Source organism: Thermobia domestica, chromosome 1 (assembly GCF_964235325.1).
Source record: "Thermobia domestica chromosome 1, izTheDome1.hap1.1, whole genome shotgun sequence".
NCBI lineage: Eukaryota > Metazoa > Arthropoda > Insecta > Zygentoma > Lepismatidae > Thermobia > Thermobia domestica.
In genome coordinates, this window is record NC_137454.1 from 87365366 (window position 1) to 87382632 (window position 17267).

The 17267-nt window shown below is 37.6% G+C and overlaps 1 protein-coding gene across 3 annotated transcripts in view; it reads right to left on the minus strand.

The window, feature by feature from the left end:
- Positions 1-17267, minus strand: part of LOC145687147 (tyrosine-protein kinase transmembrane receptor Ror-like) — a 396459-nt gene that overhangs the window by 86942 nt on the left and 292250 nt on the right. For all 3 annotated transcript variants that reach the window (XM_081760607.1, XM_081760610.1, XM_081760612.1), the window contains exons 4-5: positions 11768-11941; positions 8431-8611 (exon numbers count right to left, since the gene is read on the minus strand). In XM_081760607.1, coding sequence (XP_081616733.1) covers positions 8431-8611; positions 11768-11941 — 355 coding nt within the window. The remainder of the gene's footprint in view (positions 1-8430; positions 8612-11767; positions 11942-17267) is intronic.

The following is a 17267-nucleotide window of genomic DNA, read 5'->3' on the forward strand; positions in this document are numbered from 1 at the left end:
ACTTGAGGTATGGAGTCCATTTAAGATGTTGGTCGAAAGTAATGCCTAAATAAGTGACTGTTTTGCTGATGGCGACAGGAGTATGGGATATATGGAGATGGAGATTGGTAAGATTACGATGAACACGGGAGCGCTTTCCAGGCGGTAAGAAGATAATCGCTGGCGTTTTAGCGGGATTGGTGGTAAGACGCTACTTCTGACACCAAGAAAGAAAGGAATCTATGACAGGTTGGAGAGAATAATTAATGCATTGAGTTGTATTTCCTGTGGCTAAAAAGGCAGTGTCGTTGGCATATTGAAAGAGGATAACGTTCGCGGGAAGTGTGGGAAAGTCTGCGACATATAGACGGTAGAGCAGAGGGGATATGGCTAATCCTTGGGGACTCCGCAATGAAGGAAGATAGGATAGGAAAGGTGATTATTAATTGATATGTATCCAAGTCTACAGGAGAGAAATTGATAGATGAGGCGAATATAAGTGGGGCAGGTGAAAGGAGAAAAGTTTATAAAGGAGGCCAAGATGCCAGACTTTATCAAAAGCTTTCTCGAGGTCAAATAAGATGAGGCAGGTACGTTTGGATGTGTTAAACTGATTAGTGATGAAAGTAGTAAGGCGGTGGAGTTGATCGGAGATACTAAAGGAAGGACAAAAACCTGCTTGATATAGAGGTAGTAAATTATATGCTGAAAGATGTGTGTGAAGGCGAGTGACGAGGATACGTTCGAGAATTTGCTAAACACAAGAGTGAGTTGGATAGGGCGGTCTGAAGAGACAGATTATGGGGGTTTGCCAGGTTTGAGAAACATTAAGGTAGTAGAAGTTTCCCAAGGGAGAGGATAGAAGCTAGTGCGAAGAATGAAAGTAAAAATGGTGGAGAGAAGGTAAAGCAATACATAGGGACCTTCCTTGATGTGGCGGTAGGTGATTTTGTCTATGCCAGGAGCAGTGTTCTTCTTTCGGAAGATGGTATGCAGGATATCAGAAACAGTGATAGGAGCTGTAAGTGGATTGTGGAGAGGTAAGGGATGATCGGGGTGAGGTTGAAGGTCGGGTGACGAAAGATCTAAAGTGTCAGTGGGATGTCGGCGAAATACTGGATCAGGTGCAGGAGTGAATATATCCTGGAGGTATGTGGCAAAAGCGTTGGCTTTAACAGTATCGTCGGGAAGAGGAAGTGCATAATCTAGAAGAGGATAGGTAGTACGTGTGGTCTTGCCGGTAAGTTGATGGAAACGCTTCCAGAATTTGGTGGGGTGGGAGTTGTCAGAGAGAGAATTGCAAGTTTTGATCCAATTTCGGCGTTTGTAAGCTACTAGATAATTATGGACAGTATGTTGGTATTGACGATGGAGCCTAAGGGATTCAGGATTGCCAGTACGGGTGAAATCACGATGGAGTTGTCTAGAACGCCTGATTAAAGGAAGGTATTGAGGAGGAAGGGGCGGTTTGTGGGATGAAAGATAGACTGAGGAATGTATTTCGTAGATGCAAGATGAATGGTGTCGGTGATAGTGTGAAGAGTTGTATAAAGTTCATTTTCGGTAGTCGGGGGCGGAACAGTTTCAAGAGCTGTATTAATGTGGGAGCGGTAACTAACCCAATCGGCCTTGTCGAAACGAGGGGTGTGTGAGCGGGAAGAGATTGATAATTGACAGGAGAGTGTTGCAGGAGCAGCGATAGTTTAATGGGAACATGGTCGGTTCCAAGCGGATCTAAGACCGAGATCGTGCAACGGCGAGAGATTGTAAGATGTTATCACCACGTCAGGTGTGGTATTACTGACGGGGCGAGTTGGTTTCGGAAGAGTATGAATAAACCCAGTAGTATGAGTGGTAATATAAGTTCGAAAATCCTGCTGTTGTTTGGCTGAGCGGCTATGAAAGTTGATATCGGCCATAATGATGAAAGAGTGGGAATTTACAGAGATGAAGTGAAAAAAGTCGTGTGGAATGGGATAGCCAGGGTGAACATAGAGAGTAGCGACAGTGACAGATATATGTCTAAAATATAGAGTGAGAATGAGATGCTCAGGGAGGTTGAGAACAGCAGAAATATGTTGTCGAAAAGGAATGCTGGGAGGAAAGCCAATGGCAACCCCACCATTTGCACGGCGTGCTGGGAGTGCATTATCATGGCGAACTATCTGATAGTCAGAGATGCGGGGATGGATACGTGGAGTCAGATAAGTTTCGTTGAGGAGAAACGTACTAACATGTTCTTCTCTGAGCAGTTGCTCAAAGAGAGGTTCCTGTTGGCACAAGGAACGAATATTCAAAAATAAAAAGTTCAATTCCATGATGAAGGCAATGAAAAAATTGAGTTTCTGGTGGGGATACGTAAAATGCTTACACTGCTGTCTGCAGCACACCAGAGTGAAAATATACAGTTGGACCAAAATAGGTTGCTTGAAAGTCGACGTTAAGGATGGCTTTGGCTGTTTGTTGAACCTGTTTAAGATGTGATGTCGAAGGAAAGGGTGGATATTCTGAAGAGTAACAGTAATAAAAGATAGAAATTGATTAATAGTGATCGGTTGATAAACAGATGATGGCGGAGGAACAGTAGTATCTTGAGTCCCGTGAGGACGCAGAGGGACGAGTTCTGGCTTGAAGGGTTCGACTGTGGGTCTGGCTTTGCATTTGTAGCTGTATGTTGGATGTTCATGAGAACCACAGGTACTACAGAGTGGAGGTTGCTTAAGATTCGTGCAGGTTTTGGTAGTATGAGGTCCGGAGCAGAAACCGCTCTTGGGTGTGTTCGGGCAATGAGAAGTATGGTGCGAGTTGTACGCTTGACAGGTTTCGCATCTCACAGGGAGGGGTGCCGGAGATTTAGAAGGTTCAACCCTGTGTCGTTTTCGATAAATATAGGCTCCGTGCGAGAGAAGATTGTCAATAGTTGTTGAGGAATTTGTAAGCACACGGACCATGTAGGTGTTTCCAGAAGCGATTTTGATGCGGATGCACTTAAAAATAGAGTGCCCGTCGAGTTTGAGTTCGTCTGCAATCTCGTCATCTGTGTAGTCAGGTGGAACTCCTCTAATGACAATAGAGAGTGCTGGTGAACGTCGAGGTGGTGGTGGTTGTTTGGTTCGAGAGGGAGCCAGCTTAGAAAGATTTGTGTTTCTGCCAAAGACCTCATATGAGTGGGTATTAAGAAGTGAAGAAGCCAGATTGGAATCAGGAGATTTAATGAAGATACCCTTACGGGTCGAGACGATTTTGGGTGATCTGTGAACGAGCAACGTACTTGGTGAGACGAAGGTAAAGCTGCTTGAGATCTTGATATTTTAGGTCGTAATTTGTAAGTAAGAATGAAGTAGTTGCTGGAGCCTGTAGATTACTGACTGAAGGTCGATGTTGCGAACTAGGTAGTGATGGAAAGTCTGTATCCATGTTGAAGTGACCAAAAGTAGTTGACGAAGGTGATTCACTGAGTGTGTGATGACGTTTAGCTCGTGGTGAAAGCGACTGGGGGTCCTCTTTAGAATGAGGCGATCGTGAACGTTCGGGACTTGGTTTAGTACGACGTTCCTTTCTTTTATCCACCTTAGTGGATACAATAGAAGTGCCGGGATGAACAGAGGTTCGTCCTGTAGAAGACATAGCGAGTGATAGTGCAAACACAAAGATGATACAACGAATATGGGTATCAGGTAGTAGGTTGAAGACCACCCATTCGGATAGTGGGCTAGGTGAGGAAATGCCACAGTCTAAACGTGTCGCAACGAGCTATCCTTTACTGAGATAAGTCTGATAACTGTTGCTCAGCGAATATCTGACGAGCAAGTCCCAAGATCGAGGACAGGAGTACAAAAAACAGCCGTGCTGACGTTTGGTACGTCACAGCTGATGTAGCCGATATCACTATCGACCTGAAAGATCTACCCTTTAGAAACACACTCCCGACTATTAAATTACCTCAACAAAGAAGTACGCAGAAACTAAAATACCAAAAAAGCTGCACGGACTATCCTTTGTAATCTGCATAGAGATTGAATTACTTTTCCGAGATAAGTTTGGTTATTGATCTCTTGAATTTGATTGAATTATTTTGAGTATTGTTGATCCGTACAAAATACATGGAAAAGATAGGGAATGTATGCTGCCATCTATTGCTTTCACACGGACTTTATGGTGAAGAATTAGCTGAGAACTGTGGCGAACTCCTCACTTTTCGGTATATGAACTGCCAGGCACGAGTAAAAGTGAGGGGGAACGCGTGGAACGTTATTCCCCCACCAATACAAAATATTTATGGCGTCACTCCACTTCCTAAAAATTACAATTGGCAAAGATAGATACGGGGGTTGGAATGACATCATCCGACTTCCAACTTTTCAGATCCACTTTTACCCCTGCTGCCAGGAATATACCTATGAAGATTATGTTATCTATAAATACAGTATTATGTTTTTCATATATTGAAGAAATATTTATCTAATATTTTTTTTTAAAAAGTTTCTGAATAGCTATGTAATAATAAATATGCTGAGAAATGAGCAAATCCTAACTAGCCTCAGGAGATTCAAAAGAAAAATACTTCAATCTTGAATGTTTGTCTAATGAAAATATATTGTTCGAAAACGCGTATCCCGTTCAACAAGTAATTATTCTCGGAAACAAATAATTATTCAGATGTTGAGTTCACTGTTAGTGTTTATTTTATGATAGCCTGTATAAAATAGAGATGATTATATATATATATATATATATATATATATATATATATACGAAACTGATCATATCTCTTTTTAACCAGTATCTTTCTTGCTCTAAGCTCAATAGAAATAAAATATGATTGAGTGTTGATATTTCTTTTTTTATTTGCTTAGAACAAATCTAAACACTGAATGTTAACGCTTTCTCTACAATAATAAAATATAAGTTTTTCGTAATAATAAGCGAAAGCAGTTTTTAAGAAAATAGGTTAGAAAAGGTAATTTTCGTTTCTTTTAAAAGTCAAAAGCTGTTATTCGGTTTCAAAACATGTCAATCAAAGAATTATGGGCTTTATGTAGAAAAAAATGGGCATGTCTTCACTATATAACTACTCCTTGTATCCTAACTATGAAAGGGAAATACATAAGTCTGTACGTCACGCTATCCTGGAATGTTATACATCCTTGCTTAAGAGATTTTGTAATTTCAGATTTGTTTTAGATAGAGAAAGAGCACAATGAGAATCTTTGTAATAAACTGGAAAGTCTCATTGGTTTACGCTAATTTCTAATAGTAAACATTTACACTAATAGAAATCACTACGTGCGGTATCATTTGTATGACTGACACTAATAGATATCGCTAACTGTAGGATGTTCTATGTAAACGAAGACTTCGAATATTTGCATAAGAATATGGTATGGAGTTAGCACGATTTTGATCTATAGTGTAGAGAGGACCGAAGAGTTGTGAGCAGCTACTAATCAAACTAATACAGGTCCTTAAAATAAGAAAATTTCATTTTTCATCCTTTTCTTCGTTTGTATTTTAAAAAAGTGTTTTCCAGTAACTTCAATCTTCGGTTTCTTTTAATATTTTATGCAAGTTCCAGAGGTTAGTTAAAGTTTGTTCGTTTCTTCGTTGTAGTTCAGTGTCTCTTTTCAGCACCAATGCTATACGAGATGTAAACCTACAGTTTGACCTGGAATTCCAACCACTATAATGTGTTCTAATTTTTAATATTCTCCAACCGGGAATCGAACCAGTTACCACGTGCACCAATGCTGCACGCGCTAGCCATTAAACCAGCAAGGAGGGCGTTAAGTTCCAGTGGATCAAGACAATATATTAGGTAAAAATGTGCACTACTTATTGCGTTTAGGCAACGTATCACTTCTTTTCTCACATTTTTCTTCTTTACTATAAATCTAGAAATAATTTTCTTTTATTTTCTTCACAGACTGGGTTTTCTCCTTTTTTCTTCTTTTTCATTTCTGCATTCATCTCCTTCCTATTTCTAGTTCAATCCTTTCTCCTTCGTTGACTTTTCTACTTTTTTCTCTACTTTTTACTTATTCTTTCTTTTCGTTTGTCATCTTTAGATATCCAATTCGTTGCTTGTGGTTAATCTTTTATTTTATTCTTCACTTTGTTTCTTTTATCCTTCTTGTTTCTTTCTGTTTTCTTAATTGGATTTCGTTTTCTTATTTTAGTATTACTGTATTCTTCCATGTTGTCTTCTGCTACTTTTGCTAAGCTGTAAAGAATGAAATAAAATATTTTGGATTTAGGTCCTATAAGTGTGTCTTCGTGAAGGAAAGTAAATGATTATGAAAGTACAAGTAAGAGATCGTTCATAAAATTGCGTAATTCGCACTCAGAAACCAAACGTTGTGGAAGCAGAGACTCACATTTCCTTTGTAATTTCAGAAGCTGAAAAACCTATGTTAAATAAGTGAAGTTTGTCCAGAACACTGCTAGAAAACAATGTTTCAAAAATATATGTTAGAGAAAGAGCGCTTTATTTGGTGAGGCATAATTGAACAGCCAAATGATTCTCTTGCACCTGAAACCGGTAAATTCAAACCTATTCAAGAGGATATTAGGCTAGTTTTGTATAAATTTTCCCATTCCTGTTAAACTAAACTAGTTTTCCTAAAGCAGAGACCCTAGTATCACTTTCTACATTCCGAGACAGTACGCTCATTACAAATTCACGAAAAACGTTAGCCTCTTTGTTAATGAATTTCTCTATAGTCGAAACTTAGGTAAGTTGCTGTCTCACATCGTCAAAGAGTATATTCAACACATTCATCAGAGCCTTGTCCTGAAAGGGATCCCCTAAACTACAAAAATTTTGACCCAGCTAAATTCGCTTTACTCCTTCCAAAAGCTATACGTTCAACATAATCTTTTAACACCTTCAAATATATTTTCATGAATTCGTGTTTAAATGAGTTTCTCTCAAGTTGAGACGTAGCAAAAATAATTTTTCGCAACCGAACACGGAACATCACCACATTTCTGCTCAAGATTATTGCGGGTGAATGTGCAGGCCAAGGAAACACCAGTACCCGTCGTTTCACGAAGAAGGCTTGTACATTTTGAGATACACGTGGCCATGCATTTTTCACTGAAACTATGGCGTTCGATGTTATCTTAAGGAAAAGCATTATCTTAGTCTCTACAATTTCGCTGATGTAGCTGTCAGTGACGAGTTTATCTTCAAACATGCATTGTACTCCCACATCGTCACCACGATAGCATCTAACGTATACGTTTCCATCACTGACAACTAGTACATGTTAAAATGGGACTCGTCCGGAAACATCATTTCCGCCAAGCTAACATCAAGTTCGCGTGCCGATTGTGGCCTGAGGCGTTAGTAGTTCTTAGTCAATGGAATCCGAATCAAAGGCATGCGTGCCAATACAAGGTTCCTACTGATCTGGAGAAATCTATTTCCCTGACTTCTCCCTGACCTTTGGCAGAAAACTCTCTGACTTTCATGACAGGTGTTGGATGACGTTGACAGATAAATAAGGAATAAATAACGATGAATATTTATATATGAGAACATTTATTCCAAAGAGGCAAATAATAATCAATTGCCCATACGTACATTCCACTTACCACTCATAAAAATCTGAACAACGTTCCATTCTGTGATCATTAATGGTTGGCTAAGCTGAAATTGGTGTACAATTAGTTAGAAAAAATATATTTTATAAAATTTCCCTGACTTTCTCTATTTTCTAGTCTTCTTCCTGAGCTTCCCTGACCTACACCATTTTCCCTGAGGTTTTCCTGATCTTCCTGATTTCCCTGACCAGTAGGAACCCTGCAATAGTTCAGTGTTCAGTCGGCGACATCATCGAACCGTCGGCAGAGGCAAGTGCACACTCCTTATCGTGCTCTAGGTCCACTCGTTACCGCGCCATGCTTCGTGAACACTGTGAATGAGGCGTACTTCATCACGGCTAAGGAGACAACACATATGTCATTATTCTGCAACCATCGACCATTTTGTCTATCGGTTCCAATCGAGCATTAATGTCACGGTGATATGCCCTGTACTTACACGCATCAGCAGTTCCAAGCAACCACCATTGTCGCAGTCGTATGTCCTGTACTCGTAACCATCTTAAGTCGCCTTCTGGTACTCTGACTATGTGCATGAGTTCTAGAGCCTTTTCATGTCAACGAGACAAAATAACGTTTTCTTGCATGTATCCTGTCTGTTTATCCGTTCTATACTACCTGAATGGTGGGAAAACCACCCTTTCGCGTTATCACTCCGAAAAATAAAATGAGGGTGCTACTCGGATAACGCATGGTCCATCCCACTGACATTATAATCGTTCATACGTCATGCGTTTCGATGCATTCTTATCAATCCTACATGCTATCTTCACAAACTACAGAGTATTTCATAATCGATTGTACAGATAAAAAATATTATGCATACTACGAAATTTCTATAGTTACCTTTATAAACTTTGCCAAAGCATCCTTCCCCAATTTCATTCTGGAAAACAAGGCTGTCTCTGGAGATAATGGGGACGGCAACACAACCTGACATTAACTCAGGCGTCGTGCATGAATACTGAGGGTTGGTAGTGTAACGATCAGCCAATAGCAGACCTTTCGTCAAACTCACAGGGGACGGCTGCAACAACACAAACAACATAAGATATTTTAATCATTGTTTGCATGTCTATATATTAAAGAGATTATGTAGCACAACGTTCTTAAACTTTTAAATATGAGTTATTTTAATGGTAAAACTATATACCTACATGCTCACTACGCTATAAAACAAAGTATTTGTTTAGGTACATTACACATCATAATAAGATCAAGAGCTAATTTTCCTGCGAGACAGTTAGTAAATAAAATAAGTGAAAATAAGAGATCACAACATCTATTTTAAATCGTTTTTCACTCTCCAAAAATTATTTTAAAATAAATGTTCACTTTGATCTAATGAAAATAAAAATCTCTGTCTGAAAGGTTTCGTGTACAAAATAAAAAAAATAAAAAATAAAAAAAATACGAACGTTTTTTTTGGACCTGCCTGAAGTACATTAGACATTTTTAACATTGTAACTTAACTGTAGATTTTACAGAGTAATTTGTAATCTATGTTTGATTCTATTTTGTCATTTAGTTAGGAACGAAATAAAATTGATGAAAGAGTTAAAGAAAATCTAACCATAACTGTAATAATAACCGTAAAATTCTTTAAAATATATCTGCATATAGAAGACGAAGTTCTTGCTGACTGACAGATCGGCATTGCCTAAGTTTGAAACTTTTAAAATCTGAATAGTACATAAGATTTGTGACGTAAGACACCAAGAGTTTTGAAAATTTGACGTAAAAGGAAGTAAATCGGGTGTACAATTAATATAATAATATCCTCATATCTCCGAATCCCTTAATGTTAGAGACATAAAATTTTGTATTTAGACTTTTCATTTAAAATAACTACACAGGTATTTCAGCGTTTCTTGATATTTTAACCTAGAAGAGAAGAAAAAAGAATGAAGTATTTCCATTACCTATACACTAATATAAAAGGAAGTCACTAAAACACGTGTCCAATTATTTTAAATGAAAATTCAATTTTCAACCGCCCAGCTCGAAAGCAGTTCACGGATAATACACGAAATGTGCCTCGAAGAGCCACACATAGCGTATCTCGAAAAGCAGTGATGTCAACCCGTTGAAAACCCATTTTGTGTTTTTTTTTTGTTTTTGTTTGACTTTAATTCCTCGAGAAAAGATAAAGGGAATTTTTGTAGAATATGGTAGCATATGGGGGTTTTCATACATTTACTTCAACGACGCCAGTAAAACTTTCTGTGAGCGGAAAGTAGACTAATGAGTCTTCAATAAATGTGAAATCAGTGCTAGCTGTCAAACAATGTTGCTGTAAAATACATGCTAGTATGAGTGATTTATCCAGTGACTTCAGATTTTAAAAAAAATCCCCAAGGAACTTTTTTACTTCTGAGGTATTTAAAAATATACCAAACAAGAAGCAATCAACTTCCAAAACGTTCCACACGAAATTACTGGAAAATGAAGTTTATCTTGTCTAGTTTCAGCATGATAGAAATACTAAGATCTAAAAACAAAATGTACTTCAACATTTTCAATTGTCTCTTTTCATTACTTATTCATAAACTGTTATTTTGTATATTGAAGAAAGTAAGTGATATACAGTATTTTCACTTTTCATATTTTCCATTTTTTTTTTTTTTTTTTTTTTTTAGGTAAAGCGTCGGAAATTCAAAAGTGAAATGAGAATTTCTACCTTTCGAGATGGAGTTTTATAATGTTTCAGGTTGACATCACTGACACGAAGATATAATCGCTAAATCTTATCCTCCCCGTATGAAGAATGGGGACTTATAGTAATTTGTTTGATAAAATGTATAAAAAAGGAGATTTTATTTTTGGTAGGGCATAATAAAGTAATTGGAACTTTGCACTGGGCGCTGTTAAGTGCTTCCGTAATCAATCGCATCCGGTGTTTTTATAATCTTAGTCCCATTTCTTCATTTTATACCACCAAAACTTTTAAATTTTTTTTTGTGTATTTTAAAAGTTGTTTTACGGTTATTATTATTTTTTTTTATTGTTTTCACATTCATTCACTTCTTGAGGTCTATGGTAGTTACACAATGTGAAACAAAACTAATGCACGAATATCGCCTGGATTTTATGCTGTACATGCTAACTCCAGAGAAGTTTTGGTTGCATAACAGAATACGATACGTAGTTAGAGAACTATTAATAACCTAATTAATTTTACAGAAAAGCGATAAGCTAAAGCAAAAGTTACATGAAAATATTGTATCATCATCATGGTGTGGGGTGCAGGATAGAGGAGTCACCAGGTTCGAACCCTCTCTAAAACTTCCAAACTCAACATACATTTGTACACTTTCTCAATAAAACTATACGGGCCTTATGCATAGTCGTTCTGACGAGTGATTAGTGTCATACTAAAGAGTTCGACTAACATGTATTTCCTGCAGTAGTCAGGTCTTTAGTATGACGCTAATCATACGTCAAAACGACTCTGCATAAGACCCTACATGTTTAGCAAGGTCATTTCTGGTGCTTGGGGTCCCGGGTTCGATCCCAGCCCCCGCCAAGTGAACTTTGTGGTGGACAAACACCGTGTGCGTGGGTTTCCTAGGGGTTTTCCCATTTCGTCCCACTTTCTTTATTCCACCATTTCATTCATTAATCATCATTACCGTCTCCTTTAGCCTAACCGGCATAATCGTGGGACGTAAAACTCAAAGATTTCATTTTTTTTTGATTAGCAAGGAAATGAACGATGTAGCAAGAAAATTTGATCTTACACTTCATCTGTACTCTTTTTCTTATAAAACAATCTAGCTCTATCATTTTTTTCTGAAAATAAAAGTGGAAGTATTTTACAATTACTTACCTTTTTTCGGGTGCAGAATAACACCCGTACAATACTATATGTCTTGGACCCAACCCAAAAGCTTCGACCACTCACAACAAAAATTTCTGGGTGCAGCCTGTTTAGGGTCACGCATTTGTACTATATATCAAAACTCTAATTAGTACAGAAGTACAATAAACTAAAATTGCAAGATTTTATTCCAACAAAAATGTGACCTAATAAAATATAATATAATAATAATAATAATAATAATAATAATAATAATAATAATAATAATAATAATAATAATAATATAAAAAATCAATTTCTTTCTTTGAATTCAGTACAAAAGTTCACAGGTTTAGTCTAAGAAAGTTATTATTAGCAACTTACACTGGAGGAAGTCTTTCTATTGCGTCCAGCTCTTGAAAGGTATCCGTTAATTACTTTTCTCTTCCACCAACAGATGGCTGTAAGCACAATAAACGAAAGAATCGCTGCTGCGAATATTCCAATGAGCACTGCGTTTAACGTTGAGTTACGGTCCGTAGATGAAGTCAAACCCAACTGGAAAAAGAGAATAAAAGAAAAAATAAATTAGAATAACTCTTATCATTATGACGTGAAAAAGGATGAGTCAATATTTCTAGTTTTCTTGGTTGACTGGTTGTGGTGTGACGTATCTTTTCGGTGACGAAGCTCTATAAAAGGTCTCTTCTACTTAAAGTGAGATTCGGTCAGTGTGGCTCTTGAAGGAAGTCATATGGATAAAAATTTTAATTTTATCACTATAAACCAGGGGAAGAAGGTTTACCAGCTAGGAGAAGAAGGTTTACTAGCTAGGATAAGAGGGTTTACCAGCTAGAAGAAGAAAGTTCACCAGCTAGGAGAAAAAGGTTCACCAGCTAGTAGAAGAAGGTTCACAGCTAGAAAAAGAAGGTTTACCAGCTAGGAGAAGAAGGTTCACAGCTAGAAGAAGAAGGTTCACCAGCTAGGAGAAGAAGGTTCACCAGCTAGGAGAAGAAGGTTCACAGCTAGAAGAAGAAAGTTCACCAGCTAGGAGAAAAAGGTTCACCAGCTAGGAGAAGAAGATTCACAGCTAGAAAAAGAAGGTTCACCAGCTAGGAGAAGAAGGTTCACCGCTAGAAGAAGATTTACCTGATGCACTAAGCTTCCTGAAAGAGTATAAAAGTTCCTTGTTTTAGCGTGTAACGATAAAATTTAATCTTTTCTTTTTACTACTATGTCTTTCCTTAAAAGGAGCCACTGGATTTCAATTAGTATTTTAAATGCCCTACCGAGTGACTTTGAATATGCGCACTTTCAGGCATAGTGATTAGTGGGGATTTTAGAATTTCTTGCATTACTTGTGTTCGAGAAATCTTTTGGTCTCTCTCACATTTTATTACAGGGTTGGAAATTTTCCTTTCCGTTCTCTAAGTGGTCATGTTTATGACTTAGTAACGCTTGAACCACTCGGACCGATCTCGATCAAATCACTATCTCTTACCGTTTTTTTTTAAATCATTTCACTTTGATGGTGCAACTTGGGGGAATGAATGGGGGAGATATATAAAAATGATCGAACATGACCGATATCAGTGCCGAGTCCATAGTTTTCGTGGTCACTGAGATGAACAGTGGTACTTCCGATGCCGTTTAAATCCGAATTCAGCCCTGCAACTTGGAGGAGGGGGTATATATAAAATGATAGTAAATGATATCAGTAATACTAAAAAATGACTGACTAACGGAACATATTACTAATTTTTCTTATTTTAACCCAGCGAAGCGGGTAATTAACGCTAGTTGTTAATAAACTCACCTGATATCAGGGTTGTTAATGGTAGCGGAACCGATTGTCACAAATGAATCTACTGGGTTCCAGTTCCGGAACTTTCGAAAAACCCATCCCGACCACGAAACTGAAGGATTTTTTTTTTTCATAAAAGCGATTATAGACACAGTACTGAAACCAATTATCTGAGAAAAAACCGTGCCGAACCCGTCACCGCATTGATTTTTACCAGAAAATCGGTTCTGCTTCTATAACAGGAACCGATAAATCTTGTAGTAATATCGCTATCAATTTATCCCTTTAGTTATTATTTTCGCAGTTGCTCAAAATCGCTTGCAACTTATAACGATCTTGATTTAACGATGTTTGCAACTGTTGATCTCAAAATATATTTCGATTGTCTTCCTGAAACGCACCGAATTAAAACGTTTGATTAGGTTCTATTACCATTAACAGCCTTGATTAATTTAAAGTATTATCTATTGGAGTTGCTTTCTCATTCCCGATCTCGAATACCGCTTCCGTGAACTCATTTCAAAGCATTGTAGCTGGATGAAAAGCTAAGAACACGGAAATCTACTTTCCTTTGACTCTTAACATTATCGAAGATGCAGACTCGTTGATCCCACAACTACAACGGGTCACATGACTTGGAGTGCTTCAAGCAAACCGATCTGAGAAGGAAGCAACACGATTGTGGACTGAAAAGCTGGGGATGTGATATTGGAAACTACGCGAATTACCTTTTTCCTCTGTAGCAGGGGAGGAGACACGTCCGGTAAATAGTACGAGATAGCCTGCGGTGGTCTATGTCATACAGCCTGTCTCCCTAACAAACAAATAAGTAGACTGTCACTGATTTTTAACACGTCAAGTAGTTTTCAATTTTAAAACTATTCGTCACCTCCTCTCTATAGAGTCAATATTGAAAGTGGAAGTATTTCTATTATTATTTCCAGTTGCAATAGACGAATCAAGTCGTAGATGGAATAGTACTGAACCAATATGAAAAACTGCTTCGTATGTATTTATAATTTATTTTAGTATGGTGACTAGTTTTGGAGCGGAAATCATAGATTTCCACCATTTTTAGTTTGAGCAGAAGGAATAAAGGTTGAGAGGAAATTTATTCTTGGAACGCTGTATCCATTCCAAAAAGCCAATCCTCATTATCTCGTACCGTTTTTACTCTATGAACATTAATGTGGAAAATGGAAATGATAGTTGACTTCTACCAATTCCGGTTGGAATCGAGGAATATAGTTGGAAATGGAACATATTCTTGTGGTACTGAATCCAAATATTTTTTCAAAACAAACTGTCTTGCTAGATTTTAAGCCGCATTTTCACTATGGCGAGTAGTGCTGAAATTGGAATTTCCACCACTTTCGGTTTGAATAGAGGGTAAGAGTCGAGACCATACTAAGGATGCAAAAATTATCATAGAAAGGTCATTTCTTGTTGTCGATAACTGGAGATCAATATTGAAATTTGAAGAAGTACTAATTATACCACTTCAGGTTTTAGTAGAGAGTTACGACTAAGATAGTATTATTCTTGAGATGCTGAATCAATTAAAATAAAAATGGTCACTATCTGTTACCGTTGTTGTTGCATGGCCATCAACGTTGAAATCGAAAACGGTTAATTTCTACTACTTCCGGTTTGAATAGAGGGTTAATGGATCAGATGGAACCTATTCTTAGGATGCTGAATCGATTTTTTTTAAAAAAAAAGGCTTCTCTCTGTCTTTTACCGTTTTTGTTATCTTTGGACAGAGATGGACGGATGGACCACGCGATTCTATAGGACTTCCTGTCCTACGTCCAACATAGTTTGGAAATCTAAAACGAGAAAAAAAGATGAAATTTTAGAGCTAGATTGTTACACAAGAGTATTAAAAACATTAAAAGCTCTTTGAAACTTGCAAAAGGTTACGGTCACTGCCATTGATTCCGATACGTGGTACAAAGCTGCATAAAGATTCTGAAATCAAGTGAGGGAGGAGGGACGTATGACAAAGGTCTCTTTGTTCAGTGAATGCCGACAAGCTTAATGAGACTTTGCACAGTATAGAAAACACAAAACCATCTCTTATGTACACATAATTAAAAGAATACAAACAACGTTATCTTTTTACGTACATTCTCTAGGAACGCTAGAACCAAACTTTTTTTTTTTTTAACTTCTAAGGAAGCGTGAATGAAAATGTTAATCATTACGAGAAGTAATGTATTTAAAAAGGAGGGCTTTATACGAAATTCAATTAACTTGTTTGTTTATTTCTTTAAACTAAACGTCTTCATAAGTAAGAAGAACTTTCTCTTTACATTTCTTGCTCCTACAAACAAGTTTTACTATGTCATTTTACTGAATAGACCATGCATATTTTAAGGTTATTGATACCAGTCCATCTTTGCTTTTGAACATATTATTTCAATAAGGCATTATTCTTCTCTTTTCTTTGAAATGAACATTATTTTTGACGGTTCGGGTTTAGATCCCTTCTTCAAACATATTCAAACTTTCCTTACTTCGTGAAACTTAAATTCAGTAAATATATTATTAAGTTCAATTGAATTCAAGTAGGTATATATGTCCACGAACAAAATTAAAGCAAGTAATTCATATTTTTATTCAGTTCAACCACTCTTCTCTTCCCGAATTCTATCTAAGAATGTTAAGCTTAATTTATATAAAACAATAATTATGTCTGATGTGCTGTATGATTGAGAAAAGATCGGGCTGAAAGTATTTGAAAATAAAATCTTGAGGCGAGGATTGGGACCCAAGAGGGTCGGGAATGGCGAATTGTGGAAACTTCATACCGAAGAACCGTACAAATTATACCGTATAACCAAGATTGGGAGGGTCAGTGTCAGTGAAGGCTCAGGTGGGCAGGCCACGTAGGCAGAATGGGAGAAGGTAAGAACACTGAAAAAAGACCATTAGGAAGACTTAGGAATAGATGGAAGGACAATATTAAGATTGAATAGATCTCGCAAAAATAGAAAAATGAAATGAAATCTTTCAGTTTAAGGTCTCACGATTATGACCTTTAAGCTAAGGGAGACGAATAAGTAAGGCAAGTGAATGATGATGGAGGAATTGGTAGAATGAGAATGTGGGAGTATCCCGAAAAAATCCACGAACACGATGTTTGTCACAACAAACTTGCTTGCACAGCGTAGAAAAATATGATAGAAACTGGGCTCCGTTGGCTAAGGACAAAAGTATTTGAATGTGCCTCTTACCTAGAAATGCTGTGTTTTCACCACTGGTTGTTTTTGATCTACAGGCCACCTCTAGTGACTATTGCCCGGCATCGAAGTTTGCGTTGCAGCATGGGTGTTGCATCCCACATCTCCTTACAGGCTTCCACAAGCCGGAGAGATGCAGATTCAACGATGGTACAGGCGCTGCTTGAGAAGTCCGAAAGCACAATAGTCCGTTGAACTCGCATCTGGATTCTTGACAGCGATGTTAGAGAAGGGAAGTGCCGCAATTACAGTTTCCTCTTCTAGGCGGCGATAGAATTCTAGCGATGTTTTTGCCGTGTGGCTGGATATCTTGTCTAGGTGCAGTTCAACCTGGTTCACTTCTTTGGGATTTCGAGCTGGTATATTTCAGTCAGGATATAAGTCTGGTGGTTGATTTCGACGTTTCGCTACAACGTCCGGAGACGCAGTTTGCACCTGTACGTGAAACCGTCCACAATCACGAACTCTTTTGGAAACTCGCTGTATTATGTAATGGTACGAACTTTCCCATAGTCTGTGAGTTAATCAACGGCTCAACAAGGTAACAGCAAACTCCTCCCCGATCACCCGCGGGATTGACATTCATACACTATAATGAAGCTGGGGATAGCCAGGGAAGTTAATTAGCTATATAATGCAGTTAAAGGAGCTTAGTTACATTTCAAATTCCCAAGGGAGTTATATAACAGAGCTCAGTAATGTAATTTGTCACCTGGAAGTTAATTTGGTTACTTTGAATATTTTGAATAATTACTTAATTCATAAACAACGCATCAGGATGATGCGGGTCACTTAAATGAAAGATAAAAAATTGAATTTTGTATTTTGTTATAAA